At 40.6% G+C, this 23,807-nt stretch overlaps 1 protein-coding gene across 2 annotated transcripts in view; it reads left to right on the forward strand.

Annotated features, from left to right (window-relative positions):
- The window catches only part of JARID2 (jumonji and AT-rich interaction domain containing 2), a 174,278-nt gene that overhangs the window by 106,339 nt on the left and 44,132 nt on the right, over window positions 1–23,807 (forward strand). For both annotated transcript variants that reach the window (XM_035124713.2, XM_035124712.2), the window contains exon 4: window positions 17,465–17,634. In XM_035124713.2, coding sequence (XP_034980604.2) covers window positions 17,465–17,634 — 170 coding nt within the window. The remainder of the gene's footprint in view (window positions 1–17,464; window positions 17,635–23,807) is intronic.

The following is a 23,807-nucleotide window of genomic DNA, read 5'->3' on the forward strand; positions in this document are numbered from 1 at the left end:
CATGTTCTGAGACTACAATTCCCATCATCCCTGACTACTGGTCCTGCTAGCTAGGGATCATGGGAATTGTAGGCCAAATACATCTGGAGGGTGAGGTTGTGACCTACAGTATAGTGTAAACATAACTTTTATATGGGAAACAAAACAAAAAATTGTGTGACCTGTTTTCTTGCAACATTCGCTTTATTGAGTTAGTCTGGAAACGAATCTTCAGTATCTCTGAGGTGTGCCTGTATATAGATTTTGTGGTGTTATTCTCAAGATTGCCTGTATTTTATATTTATCTACATTTTAGGAAGTTTTGCCCCCTAGTGGTTAAAATTTTCCTGTTCATCTCTGAAGCAAGGCTGGATGGCGTGCTGCCAGTTGAAATATGCATTTAATCAAGAGCATGCCAAACTCAGGCTATCAATGATTCTCTCACTCCCATAACTAGCATATGCATTGGTTTTGGTTTTCTACTAATGCCACATGTGCTGTATGTCTTGTTGCTATGCACACTGGAACAAATCATAAGCTTTGTGCAGATAATGAAGCAAAGACCTCTGAGGTCCTTGTTGAATAGTAAACCAGGCTTGGGAGACGATAGAATCTTGCTCCTAATTAAATTGGCACCTAACTTCAGCTGCTGGAGGCTATTTCGTATACTTCAGTTCTACTCCATAGGACTTCTCCTACAACCCAGTCCCCTGAGGAGAATAGTTATGCTGGAAATAGTTACATCCATGTCTGCTCAGGAGATTATAAGTTGCATATGCATTGCATGCTAACATCCAGGAGCAAAAAATATCAGCAGCATTATCCTGGGATGAAAATAGTGGACTGTCTTACAGAATTGTTGTAAGAATAACTATGTATGTGATGTGCTTTTTGAGCACTTGGAGGAAAAGCAGTGCCCAAACAGTAATAATTCTTAAGAAAAATTATGTTCTGGGCACTGGAAATATTAAGCGTTTTAGTTGCCTTCTATGTTAGACTGACACACAGCATTTAATGAGTTTTGGATAGCTACTCGCTTTGCTGGGCAGATGTTTAGTTGTTTGAATCAGTGTTGCAAGGGAAATCTGGATTCCTGCACCAAAAGCTTTGATTGGTGGTATAAAGTTTTCACTCCACTTGCTCTCTTCTAGGAGAGGTCAGTACACAGGAATTTGTTCCTGGTCCACCAGAAAGAGCAGGAACATCAGAGCAGAGCTCGTGCCTGTCTCAGAAGGACCCTCATTCAATCATGGGGCAGGCATTTAGAGGACTGCTTTCAGCCATATAGTATTTCAATATCAGACTTCTTCGGTTAAAAGATGGTCTCCTGATTCACACGTCCTGCTCTGTTCCCAAGTAGAAAACAGATTTTGTTATAAGTGACTTCTCTGGTCAGCAAACCATTTCAGGTGGTTCTTGCATGGGGGTAATGATCATCCCTGTTCAGTAGCACCTCTGATCGGTGGCAACATATTGGAGGACAATATAATTCCATTTTGTTGATGTAGGCTGATTTGGGAATGTCTGTTATTGCTACGAAGCAGGTTTGTAACACAAATGGACACAGGACAGCCCTATAGATAAGTGCTAATAATATTTTCAGCGCCCCACTCACATCTTCTATTTATCCTATGGCAGCCTGCCTAGAAGAAATTATTACTAACAGTGGGTGAATAGCTTAGTCAGGTGCGATGATGGGGGCAAGCTATTCCTGGGAGTTTGGTTTCCTTCATTTCCTTGCAGCTTAATGTTGTCCACCAGTAGAACATCTTTATTTTCCGGATATCAAAGTACTTTATGAGCTGTTAAACCTCACCATAAACCCTGTAGGGATTACATATACAACCGAGGGATTGTTCTATCAAATCTTCAAATGTCAGTCTTCAGCTGTGCAGGTATGGTGCTTAGAAAATATTCGAACTCAAAAGACTTCTCTACAGTCAAAATAATGATTAGGAGTCTTCCTTGAGGACAATTTGTCTTTGTAGTTGAACAAAGAACGCTCACTTCAGTACTTTGAATACCTGCAGCATGAGCTATAAAGTGGTTTAATCCTTTATAAGTGTTTGTCTGGCATTGTTGACCAGGAATGTAGCAAATTATAAACAACCAAGTGTGTAAATAATAGGCCTTCATTCATTTGGTTTGTAGGGTGGATAAGGCTACATAAAATATCTTATGTAATGTTGAGAATCATGCCCCCTCTTTCCGTTTGTGAGGTTTTTTTGGGGGGGTGTACAGTTGATCACATTTTCATTAGGTGCCACTTAAATTTAAAACTTAGATTTAATTGGTTTTAACATGCCTGGGGCATTATTACTGAATTACTAGACAGTAATTCATAATAATTTTTTCCCATCAAAAGATGGAAACTCGGTGCAGAAATGGGGCCATTTAGGCGTTGTACTGAATTCTTCTCCTCAAAGTACTTTCCTGTTTCATTCCAGCCAACAAAAGTCTCTCTCTCTCTCTCTCTCTCTCTCTCTCTCTCTCTCTCTCTCTCTCTCCCTCCCTCCCTCCCTCCCTCCCTCCCTCCCTCCCTCCCTCCCTCCCCCCCCATGGAAACTATCTTAGCACTTTTAAAATGAATTTAATATTTGCATATCAATTAGAAATGTGCTACTGATTAAAAACCGCAATAAAGCATTTTCCAGCAATGCTACATGAATTACTAAAAATAAAAGCAGCTAAAACTAAAAGCATACATCTTCAAGACAGGCCCAAACCTACTTGTTTATTTGAAATCTGGGCTCAGGTACGCTCTGCTGGTTGGCTTAATTATTTAATTAGATTCTAAATATTCGTAAAATAACCTCCATTCTTTTTTAGTTTTTTGGTTCGTTTGGTTCGAGCGTACCTGAGCCCAAAATAGAACATCTGAGGAATAAGATGTAAATGTAAATTAAGATTCGCGCCATGAAATAGAATGTAATATATGAGGTACAGAGAAGTAACGGGAAGTCAAACTTTAATTTTTCCTTTTTTCTTCTTCTCTCTTTTCCTTTTTCTTCCCCCCTTTTTCTTCTTGATTTCTCCTTTCTGTTCATCGTTACCGTTTTCTCCTTTCCCCCGCCTCTTCTGAGTTTATTAGATGAGGCATATACTTTTACTGGTTTACTGGTTTGTATTTCTTTATTGTGACTATGTATCTTCTCTTTTTGTTAGATTTGTATAAGACAGAATTTTTTTGTTTTTCTCTTTGTAATATTGTTGCAATATTGTTGTATAGTGTGATTTTTAAATGGAAAACAATAAAATACTTTTTTCTTAAAAAAAAATATTTGAAATCTGTTAGTAAAATAAAAGGTATGCCTCAAAGTAAGGGCATGAGTAAATAATACCTGAGAAATATTTGTGGTATGTGAATATTACATTAGGTTGAGATCTCTAAAAATCTTGTAGCAAACCATTTAATCTAAAATAAATAAATGATAAGAGATTGTCCAGGACCAGGATCCAGAATATCATTATATTTAACAGTTGGTGCCCTTCTAACCATGAACTATGAATCCCTAAGTTAGGGATGGGGAACCTGTGTCCCTCCAGATGTTGCTGGACTCAAAGTCCCATATTCCTCACCCAGCATGGCCAATGGTCAGGAATGATGAGAGATGTAGTCCAACAACATCTGCAGGGCTAAACGTTCCCCATCTCTGCCCCAAGTGAATAACTCTCCCATGGCTAAACAGTTTGCATAATGACAAACACCAGTGCTACACAGTTTGTGAGTTGTTGAGCTGAACGCAATCTGCAGGTTGCATACAACAGCCCACCAGGAGCTTGATGGGTCTCTAGTTTTGGAAGCCTGACCAGGACTGCAAAGCTGGGGTAGGGAATGTTGAAGCACCTAGCACACTGCACTGAATGGCTGGTTGCCCACATCTGCAGCTCGGTAGGATGCAGCTTAGTTCTGTGTTGTTGTTTAGTTGTCTTAGTCGTGTTTGACTCTCTGTGACCCCATGAACCAGAGCATGCCTTGGAAACTCTCACTTACTTCTCAAAGCTTCTCCTTTTTTATGTCCATTGAGTTTTCTTGGCAAAATACTGGAGTGGTTTGCCAGTTCCTTCTCCAGCTTAGTTGTGTAGCCCTCACTTAATCATGTATGAAAAGGGTATTGCAGTCCAACACTGTGCTTCACCAAAGGTCAGACCATCTGTAGTACCCATATGCAGCTGAAATTACAGGGTCCGAATCATAGTATGACAGAAAAAGAGAGCAGAGTAGCAGCCATATTTGAACTCAAACTCGCCAGTATTGGATATCTAATGTGTTTCAGGAGGTGGTACCTTCATGCACTACTAAATGTTTTCTCCACACCTCTAAAGAAGCAGAAGATCAAGAGTGCCTTTGAGCAACAGCACCATTCCCTCAGAAATGTGCTATCCTCCACATTTCTGGGTCATGAATAACAACTCCCAGACAAGCCTTAACCCCAGCACATATCTGTTTACAATTTAAGCACTGAAAGCAGAGTGTAATACTTCATACTCTCATTAGCTGAGTCAGCTTGGCAGGGAGCCTCCACTCCTGTATTTTTGTCTTCAAAGTCTGCAGTTATTTTCATTAGTCTCACTTTACTTGTAGATGTCTACAGTGGACTCAGCCATACAGCTGCAAATAAAATGTTTTAAGTGTATTGGAATGTGCAGTATACAAATATGACACTAGATGGCAATGGTGAGCTATGGCAAATTCAATATATTTTTCAAAACATTTTTAAAAACGCATTTTCACAGTGTTTTTTAATATGTTTGCAGATTCCATCAGTGTTCATAGTTGGCAAAGAAGTACTACTTTTGACCTTTAGCTGTAGTGTCCATCTGTCCTCACTATGTTGTTGTTGTTTATTAAGCTTTCTATACTGCCCTTCATCTGAGGATCCCAGGGCAGTTTACAATCTAAAAGCCCCAAAATACGGTACATACCATATTTTATTTAGTTAGCCAAAGGCCTGGGAGATGAGGAAGGGTTTTGCCTGGCACCTTAAGATATGTAACAAAGGCATCAAGCGCCTCCCTGGGGAGGGCATCCCACAAGCAGGGAGCCACTGCAGAAAGTCCCAATCTCATGTTGCCCCCACCCCCCCACCCCGCAGAGGAGACACAAGAAGAAGGGCCTCGGATAATGATTGCAGTGTCTGGGTCAGTTCATATGGAGAGAGGCATTCCTTTTACAATACTGCAAAAGTTCAACATTTTACAATATTGTTGAGAATTATATAGTATAATCATAGCTGCATCTCCCTGAGAATTGAAAGTGTTTAGACTACTTTGTTATATCCAGATGAGTTGCTAATTTATGTGTTGTCCGAGACAATTGTTGTACTCCCAATAGTAATGGGCAGGAAGAGGTTTCTGAATCTGTTTTTGGAGATTGGGTCAAGCTGTTGAATATGTGAGAAATTCAGAAACAAGCTGCAAGCCACAAAAGCATAGTTTTGAGTCCTTTCTGTTCTTTCAGAAGCGTAACTTCACTGAGCACGGGTCTCCCTGGCTGAGTGCTCTGACCATTGCACCACACTGCCTATTTACTTGGAGGCTTGAGTCTCACCTTTAAAAGTACTTTAGTTCTGCAATTCAGCATTCTCCCTATAGTGTTTAAAGATAAACATGCATAAATATACTTAGCCTCACATGAGAATAGCAGTCTGGATTATTCTCCAATTACATTGCTATAGCATGTTTTGCTCTATGCAGAATGCTCTATATTAATATATTAATAATCCTTCAAAGGAAAGTAGCAGTTTATGACTATGCAGTAGATATTCTAGATTGTGACCTTGATTGTACCATAACAGGCTCATACAAATCTAGAATTACTCCATGTAGGATTGTTGCCTTTTTCTCCTTAACTTTATAGGAAATACTGTTTGAGGGCGTTTTCATATTTTGTAAATAAAATGGAAGGAGCATAAATATAAATATTATTTTACCAGCATTTAGAGTCACTGCTGGAGTTTTCTATGGAAGCACTAAAATGGCATTTAATCAGAATAAAAGGTATATTTAAACAAAGGTTTAAAATGGCATTTGAATCATGGTCTTAGTTTATTTGCGAGTAGTTGTTTGCACACATAGATGGGAAGCGTAATTTCCTGAAGTGGCAAAACTTTTATGCGAGACATTTATTACTAATAGGATTGTTTTATTGCTAAAATGAGTCCAAATTGGATCTGATGATGGGATTTTAGGAAAGCTTGTTGAAGCCATTCTTCCGTGGTTTGTTTAGAAGCTGCTTTGACAAGCAATTTTATGGTTGGCATGTGCTTTCATATTGAAAAAGAGGCGGGAACATTCTGAAGTTGAATCATGAAAAGAAAAGGAACACTCAAGTAATGTTTTTGTGCCTATTATATGTCCAAAGCATTGGAGCACCAACACTAGAGGCTTTTAAGAACATACGGTAATTCAATTTACTCCTGAATCTGCATTGTGATTCAGATATGAGAGGTTGGATACTGACTGTTGCTCAGATTGGAGGTTTTGGATTGTACCGTGCCAATAACTGTTGGAATACTTGTACATTGAAATTTAGTTTTCAGACTGGAATTAGAATGCAAACACCATCTTTTTAATTCAAAGTTTCTGCTATTAATTTAACAATTACTTGAAAGTTTAACAAAAATGGCTGAGTCTCAGCAGACGTAATGCTCCTTCCTGTTTAAAATTCTATCAAAATAGTCAGAAATTGATTGCTGCTGGATTGGAATCTTTCAGATAAATATTTTGTCTCTTCCCCCATTTCCCAGAGAATACTACTAACACAGCTAACCAGTGTGGCAGAAAGGGAGAGGGGCTTGCATCAACTGACATTGGCTATGAGAGATTCAGTATGAAATGGAGCTGCTTACACCTTTATAATAGTTGTACAGTATAAAAAGGCAAATTTTGGCTGGTGCAAATTCTCCTACAATGGCAACACTATGAAAGCAGTGCCTAAAATGTGTACAAGTGGTCCCTCCTCAGCTCAGTGTTTCATCCAATTGGAGGTGCGGTGTTGGCACAGTCATAGTCACTGATGTCATTTGCAGTTACTGCATCCGCACTGTCTTGGTCACTTTTGTGAGTCTGAACATTCGTGAATGAGTTGGAGTTGGGGATGAGCACTGAAGTCACCAAGTTTGTGGATATTTCCCGATTCCTCAGAATGGTGAGAATTTAAGTAAGCCACAGCCCTCCAAAGTTGTTATTGTTGTTGTTATTTAGTCATTTAGTCGTGTCCGACTCTTCGTGACCCCATGGAACAGAGCACGCCAGGCACTCCTGTCTTCCACTGGCTCCTGGAGTTTCATGTTGGTAGTTTCGAGAACACTATCCAACCATCTCGTCCTCTGTCGTCCTCTTCTCCTTGTGCACTCAATCTTTCCCAAAATCAGGGTCTTAAAGGTAAAGGTAAATTGACCCCTGACTGTTAAGTCCAGTCGCGGATGACTCTGGGGTGCGGTACTCATCTCGCTTTACTGGCCGAGGGAGCCGGCATACAGCTTCCAGGACATGTGGCCAGCATGACTAAGCCACTTCTGGCTAACCATAGTAGCGCACGGAAACGCCGTTTACCTTCCCGCCGGATCAGTACCTATTTATCTACTTGCACTTTGATGTGCTTTTGAACTGCTAGGTTGACACGAGCTGGGACCGAACAATGGGAGCTCACCCCATTGCGGGGATTCGAACCACTGACCTTCTGATCGGTAAGCCCTAGGCTCCGTGGTTTAGACGTGCCACCCGCGTTTTAGGATGCCCCTATTCCCTCAATCCCAATCTTCCTCTCGTGAGCAGAAAGTCTGAAGGGAGGTTGTAAACATACTGTTCTCCCCATGATCAGGAAACCATGATCAGTATTCTCAATAGTGGGAAGACTTGTAAGCATGTTCACCCCCAAAACATTTTGGGATCCTGCCCCTCACGCTTGGGATCCTTGAGGATGTGGATTTGGCATTAATGTTTAGATTAAACATTAGATTAGATTGTTTAAATTAATGTTTAGATTAAATTTTAGTGTAAAATTTCTTACAATATGTGTTTGCTGCAGCAGAGGCTTGGCGTGAGATATTTAGTTTTATTTATGTATGTTTGTATCCTGCCTTTTATATCCTGCCTTTCTTCCTAGAAGCTATAGATAACTGTCCAGCATTTCCTTGGAAACATTAAAGGAAGGAGATTTCCAGAGGTTAGGCAGGTTACTTCATTGTCCTACATGTATAGGAAGACTTTCCTAATATTTAATCTACCTTCCTGTAGCTGAGAGTGGTTGCTTTTGTTTGAGCTCTTTAGGTTTCAAACAGCAATTCTCTAACTGGTGGAACCAGAATACTTTGATTTGGGAGTATATTAGACTTGAATCATTTTGTTTGACCTTTTGTTAAACATTACCTTGTGGATGCCAAGTATCTTTTACTGCTTACTTTAAAGGAGTTACTCTCAAAAGGCAGTAAATTAATAATTGTAGCTCCTACTGTTTTCACACACACACACACACACACACACACACACACACACACACACACACAGAGAGAGAGAGAGGGGGGGGATATAAATCAAGAAATGTTAACTGCAACACATAAGAAGCACTCGTATCTGGAGAGTCTAGTTTTAGGGAAGTAAAAGTTCTTCAAATGCTCTTACTGGTATTGCTGTGACTCCCTTAGATAAAATGGAAGTATGAACACTCCTACTGATTGATGTATTTTTTATACTCCAGAGTCTTCCATATTAAGATCTATTATTTTGGAAAAGCAAAATTATGACAATTGAGGTTACAGTCTAGAGAATCTGGAAACAATTCATTCAAATGTTTGCATGCTTTTGAAGGACTAAACACAGCACTTTGCACAGTGATGTAATAGGCTATTACCAGGCCATGGCAAAATGCCTGTCTGCTAGTCTGGATTGCCCTTTTGTTTTGTGCAAAGTTGAGTACGGGTAATTCCTGTGTAGTCATGTGTTCTCATATCTATCCATTGCTGTATAAAGACCCTCAAAGACCGATTCGCCCTTATCCCCATGTCATTGTGCGGCTGCATCTAGTTCTAACTTTCGCATGCTGTGAAACCACAGCCAGTCATAACTGTTAAAACTATATTTATATGATGCAGACTAACTTTGCTATGCTTGTTTGTTTTATCAGTTGTGTACTACACTATATGACCACTAGTTCTAGGGTTTTTTTCTGGTTTTAATACATGTTTTGGAAAAGCATCATATATATTAAATTCCTTTGTTAATCTGCAGGGGGAAGTTAACAGGGGTAGCAGCCTTTTCTTTGTTGACCATGATTGCCACACAGTTTTGCCTTCCTTTTCTGATGGAATGTGAAGAAATTACTAGGACCCAGATGGTGGGAACCTATTAAAAGGACCAATGAGCTGCTGCAGATATCTGGTTTCTAGTATGCTGAGACTGCAGACAGTAACCTTCAGGAGAGGTTAAGCTGCCCTGAAGCAAACTGACCTTGTGACTTTTATCACTTCCTGTTGGCAGACAGGGAAAATTTACTCAAACGGATAGGAATTAATGAAGGAATTAATTGAACAGGAAGTCTTTCAACCCTGGAGAGGATGGATGTAATAATGTATACAGCATTGCTGTTATTGCTCATCTCTGGCAGACTTGGTGTGGAGGTGTGTGGGGTGTGTGTGTGCACATGCACACATGCATATGTGTGCATTTTGGCGAGCTGATACATGACAAGATTTATCTGTGCTTGCTGAAATGGAAAGCAGGCATAATAGAAGGGGTGGAAATCTTCTTGTGGAAACCCAGCCGTGGTGTTTTGTCTGTGCTTCTGTTTATGCTTTTTTTTAGCAGTGCTGTTTTTCTAGAAAAAGAGTTGCTGGAACTCACCATGAACGCTTCCCTCATTCTCTAAGAATGGCAATGGCACCCACCTGAGATGTGCTGAATGGGGTTTGCAACATGGGCATGTGCCTATTTTAAAAAAATAAAACAACATTCTTTTATCCCACCTTTCTCTGGCACAAGGCAGTTTACATCCACCAACTAAAAACCATCTAAGAACAGAATAATTTAAAATGACAGTGAAATATCAGCTGTTTAAAACTATGATGAAGAGACAGTAGCAATAAAACGAGTCTTGCAAGTTTTCAACTTAAAAATGCCCACTTAAACAAAACTGCCTCAGGGAGCAAAAAGACCTCTCTGGGGAGATAATTTCATAATTTGGTTCCCACAATACAAGAGCTGCACTTTCTCTTTCTTGTTTTGTACTAAGCAAAACTCTGCTACTGGCGGATCGATGAGTAGGTTGCAGGAACTGAGCAAAGTTCTTAAACAGAGGTGGATGGAAGTGATTCCTGAGATAACCTGGGCCCAGAACGTTTAGACTTTGGAAGACCAAAGCCAGTGCCTCAAATCGAACATGGAAACAAAGGGATAGGCAGCCGCAGCTGACACAAAACTAGTATAAAATGTTAGCTCCGGGTAACAGTCTAGCTCCCACATTCTGGACCCAATTTCATGGCCCCACCCAAGACCTGTTCATAGGTAGGCTAAGAGCAGGACACCAGTTGACTTGCACCTAGTGCCTAACTAGTGCCCTTATATGATTTCACCTGATATCCCTTCCTGAAAATCCTCTACCACCCATGCTGAGCAGACATAATTGTAGCACAAAAGTATGAACCCTTCACTGCCTTCCACCCCAACGAGATGGGCTGTAACCTGTGTTTGATTGAATTAGGTCTCTTTGAGTCTCCTGCCATTTACACGTTAGCCGTCTCCCAGCTTAATTTCAGCCAGCTTCTCAAAAAATCAAGGAGAGGGTCCCTTGCTACAAGACAGGCAAAGGATGTCTTAAGAGTAATTGAGTTAATTGTCCAGGTCACATCCAAATTCCAGAGGTCAAGCAGGCTACCAACAGGCCCACAGGTCATATCAGATGGGAAACCCCCAATAAACATCAGGAAACTATCTGCCTCTATCAGCCTCCAGATGCAGACCATTCTGATAGGCCAGGGTCAGTCCGTTTCTGCTTCCAAGCAATTTCCCCTCTTGTAGGCTTAGCATTCCCCCTTGCATATGCTGGAGTGCACATCCATGGGAACCTTTGGGAATAATGGGGGGAAAGGGAAGGGAGGAAGACAGTTATTCTCCCTTGTTCCTGATGGCACACTGCCCCTCCTTGCATCCATTACTTGTAGGCTGTATTTCACATGATTGTTTTTTAAATCAGGCTTGTGGGACTGTCATGCCAAGTTTAAGATCAGATACCTTGGAGTACACTTGGAATTGATCGTTTGGATATGTTCCGAGTGTATTGTGTGTTTATATGCTCATTTAGAATGTTGAAACTTTTTAAAATTCAGTTTTATTTTATTGTTTATCATTGACATCCTGTGTGTGTGTGTGTGTGTGTGTGTGTGCGCGCGCGCGCGCACGCATGCGCCTGGGCATGCATTCCATTTGTACAATATTCTATTAGAAAAATAAAAAGGAACATCACTGAACATAGATAAATTAATAATAATAAACAGACAGAATTGGGGGAAAACAAATAATAGTAAAGACTATTTTTTTCAGTCAATAGTAAAGACTGTTTCAGTCAAACTAACTCAATAAACGGTTGAGATTTCCATGACGATGCTTTGGGAACATAATAAAGCTATAGCAATTCTTTTTATTAAAGATTTCTTAGTTTACAAAAATACGTGCATTGTCTCTTTTTTCAAGTTGTGTTTTCTACAGATCAGTTTCATTTGTTGTGAGACATTAGTGTTGCATGCAGTATTAGGCTGGGAAGAAAAGAGGGGGAGGGGGAATGGTGGGTGGAATGGGATGGTAACGCTTCTATTCTTCTGCTTAGTGTATGTGTGTGGGTTTTGTGTCAGCATCACTTGCATGGGTTCTCTTGCTATTTGCTTGTATTTCCTTGGTGGTGAGAGAGGTAGTTTAGTGGTTAGCATAGCTATAGCAATTCTGACTTCAGTTATATTTAGCTTCCCCAGGTTAAGATGAAACTGTTTAAAGTGGGCAGGCTTCTCAGACAACTGTGGGTACTTCAGCTGAAACCTGATGCTGTGTCTCACCTGGTGTTAGAGTAATTAAGTGAAACAAAATTCAATAAAGTCATTTTTCACAGTAGGTTCTCTCCTTGCTTTCCCCCCTTCTCTTTTACTGCCTCCCATCATGCACATGTTTCACATGTGCCATTTACCAGACTAAGTTTCAGGTCTTGTATTTCTATCAGTCTAAGCAATTTGTTTCCAACTACCATGGGTGCAGTCACGAAATTAAAAGACTCCTGCTTCTTGGGAGAAAAGTGATGACAAACCTAGACAGCATCTTAAAAAGCAGAGACATCATCTTGCTGACAAAGGTCCATATAGTTAAAGCTATGGTTCTCCCAGTAGTGATGTATGGAAGTGAGAGCTGGACCATAAAGAAGGCTGATCGCTGAAGAATTGATGCTTTTGAATTATGGTGCTGGAGGAGACTCTTGAGAGTCCCATGGACTGCAAGAAGATCAAACCTATCCATTCTTAAGGAAATCAGCCCTGAGTGCTCACTGGAAGGACAGATCGTGAAGCTGAGGTTCCAATACTTTGGCCACCTCATGAGAAGAGAAGACTCCTGGAAAAGACCCTGATGTTGGGAAAGATGGAGGGCACAAGGAGAAGGGGACGACAGAGGACGAGATGGTTGGACAGTGTTCTCAAAGCTACCAACATGAGTCTGACCAAACTGCGGGAGGCGGTGGAAGACAGGAGTGCCTGGCGTCCATGGGGTCATGAAGAGTCGGACACGACTAAACGACTAAACAACAACAACAGTTTGGGTGCAAACTGTGGCCTTCCAAGTGTTGTTGGATTACAACACCCATCATCCCTGAACCATTGGCTATGCTGGCCAGGCTGATGGGAGTTGGAGTCCAACAGCACTGTGAGGGCCACAGGTTCATCACCCCTGCTTTAAATAATATTGTTAAACTTGCAAGTTCTGTTATTTCTGTCATAGTGAAAGCACTCCAGGCCTCTGCTAAAACCTCGGTTGATCAGTGGTTTGTTGTGTAAATGTTCAGGCTGCTATTTGCCATCACCTTTGTTGCTGAAACGAGTTACAATTCAGCAATATAAAAGCACATTCTAAATGTTTTATTGCACTGAATGCAACCCAGAAATGGAACCCAGGATTGATCTGTGCAGACAGAACCGGGCTCAGCTTTCAGTGACTAGGTGGTGAACTACAGGGTGTTAACACAGGCATCCCCAAACTTGGCCCTCCAGCTGTTTTGGGACTACAGTTCCCATCGTCCCTGACCACTGGTCCTGTTAGGTAGGGATGATGGGAGTTGTAGTCCCAAAACAGCTGGAGGACCGAGTTTGGGGATGCCTGTGTTAAGAGGATTGTCCCATTATGGACAATCATCATGGGTCCATCCCCAACGGACAGCCTTTTTTGATTCCCTTCGGTCAGTTGTCTGTATTATCAGGTAATAAAGGGAAAACATTACTGGAAGAAATGAAAAGAAAGCAGGTAGCAGACTCTTCAGCTACTTCTTAGAATAGTTTTATAGTTCATTGCAAGTAACCATTGCGTTTTAAGCTATTCTGTGGTACAAGGTTGGAGAGAGTGGTTAAAATGTACTGAATGTGGGTATACCCAATCCAAATAAAAAAATAGCTTTCACACAGCCACACTTAGAAACAACACAATATAGCCTAACTGTCAAATGACAAGGCAGCTACTGGGGTCTTTACTAGGAGAATGAAACTCTGCCTAAGCTCCATTACTAACCACCTATTTCCTGACCCTTTGAACTACATTGCTAGATGACTGCCACCTTTCTTCATCCTTTGTATGTAGGTGTGGATACTGGTCAGTTTCTGCACTGTAGTCAGCAGAAGCTGTGTGCGTCTCCAGCAGATGGGTGCCCGCTAGTGACTAAACCATTTATTTTGTTATACGCTATAAATACCTTCATGGTACGAGAGCAGAGCTGATCCTGCAGCCTGATATAATTTCATAGTCCGAAGGCCACCAAAGAGGCCATTTTAATCATCCAAGCTAACCTCCTGTGCAGAATATATATTGGCTGAATTAGATCATCTATTTTAAATCATATTGTCTTGATAATTCCAGACTGTTGCAAAGGCTGTCCATATTTTCTGTCTGCATAGGATCTTGACTCTGGCGTTGAATCTGACTTCTTGAAAACATTGGTTTATATTTTTAATATGTTCATAACACTTTTCATAAACTAGGCTGTGTCTCTCAATCATTCAGAAAGCAAATGTTTAAGGAAAGGATTTTCTATTTTCGTAATTTCACGGCCCCATTTTCATTTCTCCAAGGATTTATTGATTTAAAGGGATACATAATTATAATGTAGGTGATTTTATAATGAGGATTTTTCAGAGTTTTGGTTCTGTGATGAGAAACTAGTGTGCTAGATGAGATTTCTGACCTCTCCAAAAGGAAGCCCAAGACAGAAGATTTCCTTACATTTCTCTGCCTTCGAGGTAAGTGAGTCCCCTATCCCAGCATACCAATGTAGGGGAAAAAATCAACCTAACAATGAACCAATCTATGCAAGAAATACATTTTTTGGACACTACTATAAAAATACAGGATGGACGTATAGACACCACCTTATACAGAAAACCAACTGACCGACAAACATATCTACATGCTTCTAGCTACCATCCCAAACATACCAAACAATCCATCGTATACAGCCAGGCCCTACGTTACAACCGTATCTGTTCCAACTCTACAGACAGAGAATCTCACCTAAGAGATCTACAGCAAACCTTTTTAGAACTAAAATATCCACCTGATGAAGTTAAACAACAGATCAACAGAGCCAGACTGATACCTAGGGAGAACCTGCTGCAAGACAGACCCAAAAAAGAAAATAACAGAACACCACTAGTCATCACATACAGCTCCCAAGTTAAAACAGTACAACGCATCATCAGAGATCTACAGCCTCTCCTGGACAATGACAGCTCCCTTTCTCAAGCTCTGGGAGGAAGACCTTTCATTGCCTACAGACAGCCACCCAATCTTAAACAACTCCTCACCCACAATAATACAACCACCAGACTTAACATGGACACTGGTACCAGAGCCTGCAATAAACCCAGATGCCAACTTTGCTGCCACATACACCCGGACAACATCATCACTGGCCCCAACAACATCCAACATACCATCTCAGGACTATTTAATTGCTCATCTTCTAACATTGTGTATGCCATCAAATGCCAACGGTGCCCTTCAGCTCTCTATATTGGACAAACAGGCCAAACCCTACGCCAAAGGATAAATGGACATAAATCTGACATCAGGAACCATAAGACTGAAAAACCAGTAGGAGAACACTTCAATCTCCCAGGACATTCTATACAAGATCTCAAAGCAGCTGTTTTATTACAGAGAAATTTCAGGAACAGACTGGAAAGGGAAGTTGCTGAATTGGAAATCATTACCAAGCTTAAAACCATGGAAGCACCTGGGATGAATAGAGATATCGGATTCTTATCTCATTATGCATGATCAAGCTTTCTTTAGCACCTCAGCCCAGGACTAATTGCAGCCATCAGCAGCCATTAACACCCACCTACAGGTTTACCACTCCCATCAGCCCATCTCCCATTCCCACCCACCCCCACCACCCTCTGTATATATATAGGGTCTGACACTTCTGTTTCTAGTGTATCTGAAGAAGTGTGCATGCACACGAAAGCTCATACCAAAATATAAACTTAGTTGGTCTTTAAGGTGCTACTGAAGGAATTTTTTCAATAGCCACTGTTTCACCTCTATGATTCTTAGGTCTCTCTAGCACAAAACCAAAAGCACAAACCATAACCTTCCCAGATTCATCATCTGCTTAACCTCCAGATGTTTGTGGGGAGGGAACACAAAATATTTTGTGCCCTAAGAACCTTTCATTTCCCCCCACCCTTTCTGTCCCCCTACCCCTCCTGGCCTTTATCCTTCTGTGCCAGGGGAACCTTGCACGTGTACTTGTGAGAAAATTGGTTATGCTGTAGAGAACTGTGGTTGATGCTTAATATAAAATGCAGTATTATGGGAAGGGAAAAAATGTGAATAAGCATGTGTTAATTCTCACGAAGGGTGTATGAAGGGACAATCTGGGAGTGTTTATGCAAATGACAGCAGCTTGGCGGGAAACCAGCAGAGCGTTCATTTTCAACTGTTGAAATGACATGAACTTGGCATTGGTTTCAGAGATGCCGCAACTCTTACAAAACCAAAGACGTTAGCTAGTCGAGGAGCGTAGACTCTGCAATCATCCTGTAGCTAAGCAGGGACACATAATCCAATTGAAATGGGTGGGCTGTAAAAGGAATCTAGTTTGAAGGAAGGTCTTCTGTGGGCCAAAGGTGGCACAGAGGACATCGCCAAATTACCTGTGTTTCTACCAGGATCTAATTATTCATATTCTGGATCAGTTCAAATGCATGGCAGTATTTATCCTTCATTAATGAACTGTTTTCCTGGGAACTTAACAAGATTGCCCCACTGTGAAGGTTCTGTGTCATTGTCATAGATAGGAACGGTTCTTGCATTACTTGAGTGACATAGTTGCTGCTTCCATGTGGCCAGATCCTTGCCACTCTGGTAATGTTCAAATAGGCAGTGCATTCGTTATGCCTGAATGATGTGGTATGTAAAGAAACCATGTTGTATGCCCTTCCAGAGTGGTCTCTGCATTTCAGATGATTCCACACTTTCACAGAATGCAGCCACATGGAACTATAGAAGATCCAACCATGTGCTTTGAGCAGCTTGTCTTGTTAAGAGAGGTGTGATTTTCTTCTTCTTCTTCTTCTCACTGCTCATGTGTATTTGAAAGGGACAAGAGCCTAAAAAAGCATATGTTCACAGTGAAAATACAATGTGCAGCTCATGAATTTTGTACATGCCCATTGTCTCAGAGTACAAAGAAAAAAATTGAAGGAGGAGTTTATGAATCAATTGCCTATTCAGTGAAAGACAGTGCTGCTATTGCTACAAAAATGGAAAAGCCCATGCCATGTTGTAGTTGTTGTTGTTATCTAAATAAAGTTTACTTTTTAAATATATATAACTATTGCATGTGTTCTGCTTTTGTCTAATATTTCTCATTCTTCTGACTTCATTTTTTTCATTTGTTTCCAAGTATTAAAAATTATAAGTTTTATATCTTCTCCATATAAAGATGGGTGTGATATTTACAAAGTATTAAAATTGCTGTTTATTTGCAATTTTAATTCTCCTCCTAATGAAACCTCCCTGGTTATTGTAGAAGCTGTTTTACAGGGGGGGGGGTTTCCCTTTAAATTTCTGTGAGATTTATAACCAATTACAGTGCTCAAAAATATACAGAATTGGCATGTTTATGAGACAGCTGTATTAGCATTAGGTTAAAATCTTGCCCTTCACATTGACTTGATTTTTGCTTTGTTTCAGCTCTCTTTCCTTCCTAATTGCATTTGTTTTCCTCTGTTTTTCTTAGGCCAAGGCTGCAAGCACAAAGAAAGTTTGCTCAGTCTCAGCCAAACAGTCCCAGCACAACTCCAATAAAGATAGTGGAGCCATTATTGCCCCCTCCAGCTACACAGATTTCTGACCTCTCCAAAAGGAAGCCCAAGACAGAAGATTTCCTTACATTTCTCTGCCTTCGAGGTAAGTGAGTCACCTATCCCAGCATACCAATGTAGGGGAAAAAATCGAACTTTTAAGATTTGCACTCCAGATACTCATTTCTTCCCCATTGCATAGTTTCAAAAGGGTTCCAAAAGAGGATTTTGTAATAAGGGAAAGTTGGGGATGGGAGAGATAAAGGAGGCGGGGGAAATCCATATTCCTCACTGCAGAGTGCACCTTCTCTGCTTCTGACTTGGAAGCAGTATTATCTCATAGAATGGTTTCTGCAAATAATTTGATGAATTTTGCCCAAAATTTCCTCTCAGCCTTTAAATTCTGTCTGATGGCTGAGGACAGAATTCCATGTCATGTGCATATCCATGGAACAAAATTCTGACAGCTGCATTTCCTAAGAGAAGAGCAGCCACATGAAAGGAATTTTGAGTGGAGATGTGCAAGGTTGTGGTTTTTTAACTCCCCCCTGCTATGGAATGGATTGCCCGTGTTCCACATACCAGTAGATCTTTCACTGACTCCATCCCAAGTGTGAGATTCTCAACATGTATTGGAGGCACAGAGGTTAAATTATGATACCTCCAAAAGGCATTTTTAAAATAAAGATTAAAAAACCCATGGGGACTCTAAATCTGTTTTTAAGGGCAAATATATGTTTGGAACTTTTTTAGCTGGAGCAGAGAAAGATCTAAATGTTGGGGTTGAAGTACCAAAACTACAAATTTCTTGCTGCTAAAGCTGCTCCCCCCCTTCACACAGTTTAGTTAGCTAAGTGTACAACCCTCCAAAATAAGCATAAACATACCCACCCTATAGTTTATAGGGTTAGATCCAGACTTTAGTTAGTCATTTATGTTCCATAATTTCAGTGGGTCTACTTGAAGCTTGACTAAGTCAGATCCATCCCATAGTCTCTCCTACCTCTCCTTTATCAATATCTTTTGCTAGGAGTGGGATTATAGTTGCTGGATTATATAGTAGAGGCGCCTAAATTTTCCTTTACTGTACTAGCTAAATAGCAGTATAGAATTTAACTTCCAGATACATTTTCATTCAAGTGGGTTAACCCCAAAGAGTGCTGCTTTTCCTGAGTTGTGTATCACACAGATCAGGGTCCCCAAACTAGGGGCCGGATGCGGCCCAATCGCCTTCTGAATCCGGCCTGCGGGCGGTCCGGGAATCAGCATGTTTTTACATGAGTAGAATGCGTCCTTTTATTTAAAATGCATCTCTGGGTTATTTGTGGTGCATGGGAATTCGTTCATTCCCCCCCCCAAAAAAAAATAGTCCGGCCCCCCACAAGGTCTGAGGGACAGTGGACCGGCCCCCTGCTGAAAAAGTTTGCTGACCCCTGATAGAGGATGTTTCAAGAATGGCAGCTAGTGCTACCCAGCTCTTGCTCTTGCTCTGTAAACTACATGCAGAATTACAATTGACTTTCAACACTTCAGGGAATATAGAACGCTCTCTCTCTCTCTCTCTCTCTCTCTCTCTCTCTCTCTCTCTCTCTCTCTCTTTCTGTGTGTGTGTGTGTGTGTGTGTGTGTGTGTGTGTGTTCTAACCATAATAGCGAACAGGATGTAGCCAAATGGGTGGGGAATTCCAAGCACATCACTTTTAGAAAATCAATCTTTAAAATGGATTATTTAATTTACACTGAAACACTTTTTTATTTAGGTATGGTTGCATGCTTACTTTAACTTTAAAAATAGCCCCAAAAGTATATTAGACTCATTTTTAAAATAGCATTTTTAAAGAACACAGTGTTAAAATGGTGACAGCCAGAAAGCAACATGTTTTTCCCCGTCTTTTTTTTTTTTAAAAAGTGCTAAGATACTTTGTCCTAAAAAGAGATAGCAGAATTTGTTACTATATCATAGTAAAGTTATTTTTTTAGTGTTTTTTTTGTTCTTATATTTATAAGATTTGTTTTAACATACTGTAATCATGTTTTACAATCTGAAAGCTCTAGAGTGAGAAATCTTTGGCCCCCCAGATGTTACTGAACTATAACTCCAATTATCCCTAGTTATTGGCAAAAAGTTCCCCACATCTGGGCTAGACTGCTTGACACTGGGTAGAACAGGGGCTGCACAGTGTTAGTGTGTGACCTCATGGAGAAGAGGAAGTTCCCCTGTGCCAACACCATTTCTTCTGTTGCAGCCACATGCAGAAGTCCCTCACCATCCCTTCTTACTGTGAAGCAGAAGGGTAGAGACAAAAGCTCCAGTGCAGAATCAGGTTCCTCCTAGATAATGGTAGTGGTTAAATTCTTGTCCAAGACTTGTAAAAATTGGGGCAGATGTGAGCTACAATATTTATTATTTATTCATTCATAAAATATATTACCTGTCTTTCACTATGAGGTCCCAGGTTAGTTTACAACAAACATAACTTTAAAACAAATACATATAAAATAATATAAAATAAACATAAAACCATTCCAAAATGGATCAGAGGAGTGTAAATTCAGCAAAGGAGGCAGGTCGCAAAAAAAAAACAAAAACCCTAAGCAGACAGTAGTGCTGAATCGTGGGTAGCTGGGGTTCAGAAAGGCAAACTGAAGAGTTCCTTTCCCCAGGCCCCTTCCAAATCAGGCCAAACCTCCTTGAAGTTGAGGCCTGGTTTCAGAAGGCCTTGCCAGTCCTCTTTCTTGCCAGGCTCAGGTTTAACAAGGCAGAATGGTTGGAGTGTTTTGCATAACATTTGCTAGATGTAAATGTATATTTATAGATGCAAATTTAGAAGTAATCACTATAATTTAAATAGTAATAAAACTCATCTCCCCATAGTGAGAAAATCTATGATCAGGTGACCTATCTGGCTGCACAGACTAACAGGTGCTAACTGTTGATGAGTAACTTCAAGGTGACTGCTCGTTTTTCTTACATTAAACTGGGTTTGGACCAGATAGAGGGCTATCCTCTGTAAAATAGGCCACATGGCCACATTAAGTTAAGCCTCATTAGTTAACTGTTCAAATGAACATTAAAACTATATTACGCACACACACTTTGATTTCCAAGGATGTTAACAGTTTAATTCTGTGCTTATTTGACAACCCACGATGGCCCTCCTACCTTGCTTAACCTCTGAAAGATCATGCAGTTTAAGCATTGTATCCAACAGAACTGTACACAAAGAATTTCTCAAGCCCACCCACTGCCCATTCCTGTCCCCCAAAGGCCATAATAATAGTCTCCTTAGTAACACTAGGGTCTCTCTTAAACTGCATTCATTTTGGGCACAGGTTAAAGAAAGCTGAATAAGCACATTCCAAAGCAAACTACATGTTTACTGATGTGTTCATGAAAAGGATAATTAAAAATGCAATCCAGGAGGAGAGGAATGGGCTCCTGCTTGCTTCATGGCCTCAGTTTGTCCGTGTGAAATGTACAGGGCAAAAAAAAAAAATTGAAAGCTGAACCCACTCTACATAATCTTAATTCTCTCCCCCACTCCACCCCAAATGGGCAATATAGACCAGGGGTGACTAACTCCCAAGGGACCGCGATCTACAGAGTTAAAAACTGGCAGTGATCTACCCCCTTTTTGAAGTTGTTGAGCTCTTTTTAGGGAGGAGGAAAGCCCCGTTTTTTTTGGGGGGGTGCAGGGCAAAAGTGTTGAGCCAAGCTTGTTGGGCTTCGTTGGGGGGAGCTAGTGATCTACCACAGACATCCAGTGATCTACCGGTAGATCACGATCTACCTGTTGGATGTCCCTGATATAGACAATTTGAAGTTCAAAAATGCCTCAAAATTTCCCATATCCAAAATGAATGAGGGGTGCATTTATCAGCACGAAGCAGTCTCTTCCTCTCAATGCTAATAAATAAATAAATTAATAATAATAATAATAATAATAATAATAATAATAATAATAATAATAAATTTATTATTTATACCCCACCCATCTGGCCGGATTCCCCCAGCCACTCTGGGCGGCTTCCAACAAAACATTAAAATACAGAAATCCATCAAACATTAAAAGCTTCCCTGTTGTTGTTGTTTAGTCGTTTAGTCGTGTCCGACTCTTCGTGACCCCACAGACCATAGCACGCCAGGCACTCCTGTCTTGCACTGCCTCCCGCAGTTTGGTCAAACTCATGTTCGTAGCTTCGAGAACACTGTCCAACCATCTTGTCCTCTGTCGTCCCCTTCTCCTAGTGCCCTCAATCTTTCCCAACATCAGGGTCTTTTCCAAGGATTCTTCTCTTCTCATGAGGTGGCCAAAGTATTGGAGCCTCAGCTTCACGATCTGTCCTTCCAGGGAGCACTCAGGGCTTATTTCCTTAAGAATGGATACGTTCATGGATCAAGCCCCTTCATGGATCAATGCCTTGTCGTGGCGAAGGGGCTTGAATAACTCAGAGAAGCTATGAGCTATGTCATGCAGGGCCACCCAAGATGGACAGGTCATAGTGGAGAGTTTTGACTAAATGTGATCCACCTGGAGAAGGAACGGGCAAGCCACTCCAGTATCCCTGCCAAGAAAACTCCATGGACAAAGACAACAGGCATATAAAAAAGCTTCCCTAAACAGTATTAAATCTTAACACCTTTCAGCTACTCAAATCTTCAGATAGTCAGCCCACCTATAGTTATTTGATTCAGGATTTGCATTTGATGATTTTCGCCACAGAAGACTCAAACTTTAATCTGCATTAATTGGCTAATTATGTAGTTAAATAGGATTATTGATTGACCCTAAGCCTTTGATAGCTCTAAGTTTCAAACTTCTTGAATCAAGAATTCAGTCCTTGGACATATGTAATAAGAGTACTCTGTGCATAGTCAGAGTGACCTCTTCAACTATTTATTTTAAATTTAGTAATTGCAGCCAGTTTCTGTTCTTCTGGGAGTTGGACACCATTTATTTAATTAATGAATATACAGAGTTGCTTAACATACAGAACTAATTGAATTCATTAATTTTTGTATTTGCGTCAGCAGATTTATTTAAATTGTAGACGGCCCTTTATGCAAAGATCTCAGGGCGGTTCACAGCATAAAAACACAAAATAAAAACACAAAATGCATAATAAGAACAAAACACCCATAAACTACCCACCCCTCCCACATGGAATGTTAATCAGCCAAAGGCCTGGTTAAAGAGGAATATTTTTCCCCAGTACCTAAAGATGTATAATGGGGCGGGTGTTTAAAAGTTTGGTGCCTAACCCCAGGCAAATGACACACTGTATAATGGGGTCATTAGGAATAAATTTCTAGCAGAAATTCATTTATTGACCTGTGCATGTTTTTGACATCATCCATCTGCTTTTTATCTACTGATCTTTTCATGCTCCACATTCTCAATCATTGCTCTCCCCACTCTGGCCTCATATGATAGTGTTCTCATTTTCATCTCTAAATTGCTTAAGGGTGGAAAGTTTACTGATTTGTGGGTGCTGCAAGGTTTGTGCTCACGTGCAGTTTTTCTGCAATCATACCACCAGTATATTTACAAGCAATGCAAGAACCAAGTGTGTGAGACTTTAAGCATGTAATCCACATTATGAAAAGAGATTATTCACAGACACACACACACACACACACACCTTTCTTATAAATTTGTTTGCACTGTGACAATAGTTCTGGAATTCAGAAATGAAAGAAAAATTGGCTCTGAGTGTTCCCAGATTATTGTTCAGTTAAATAGATCAAGGTGCTTTGATTTTATCCAGACTAAAAGCCTGTTCCCACCCTGCTTCACCTGATGATGATGATGATGATGCTCATTTCAAACTTGCTTAAAGTTTTAGTTTTACTTTCTTCATGATAATGCCATTCACCCCTTATGCTGTTGTCCCATCTGTGAAGAGGGGGCGGGGGTCAGGAATTGGGTCTTTTAGTGCAAGATTCTTGCTAATCAATTACTCCACCCCCATCTCCAACAAAGAATAAACAGTTTCCCCCCCAATTTCTTTCCCATAGGATAAACAATTTTCCCATGCTCCACTGCTTTCACTAGAGCTTTAAAGGACAGGGGCAGGATAAGAAAATTGGGCTGTATGTCACAGCTGTAATACCAGGCTGTTCATGGTCCACTAGTGATGGAGGGCACATGTGTTGAAGGGCAGTCTGTCTTTATGCTCCTCACCTTGCATGCAGACTTTTAAATTGACCCAACCACCCACTTCTCCTGTTTATTGAGGCACCAGCAAACTCTGCTCTATGTGATTACGGTACTCCTCA

Source organism: Zootoca vivipara, chromosome 8 (genome assembly GCF_963506605.1).
Source record: "Zootoca vivipara chromosome 8, rZooViv1.1, whole genome shotgun sequence".
Taxonomy (NCBI): Eukaryota; Metazoa; Chordata; class Lepidosauria; order Squamata; family Lacertidae; genus Zootoca; species Zootoca vivipara.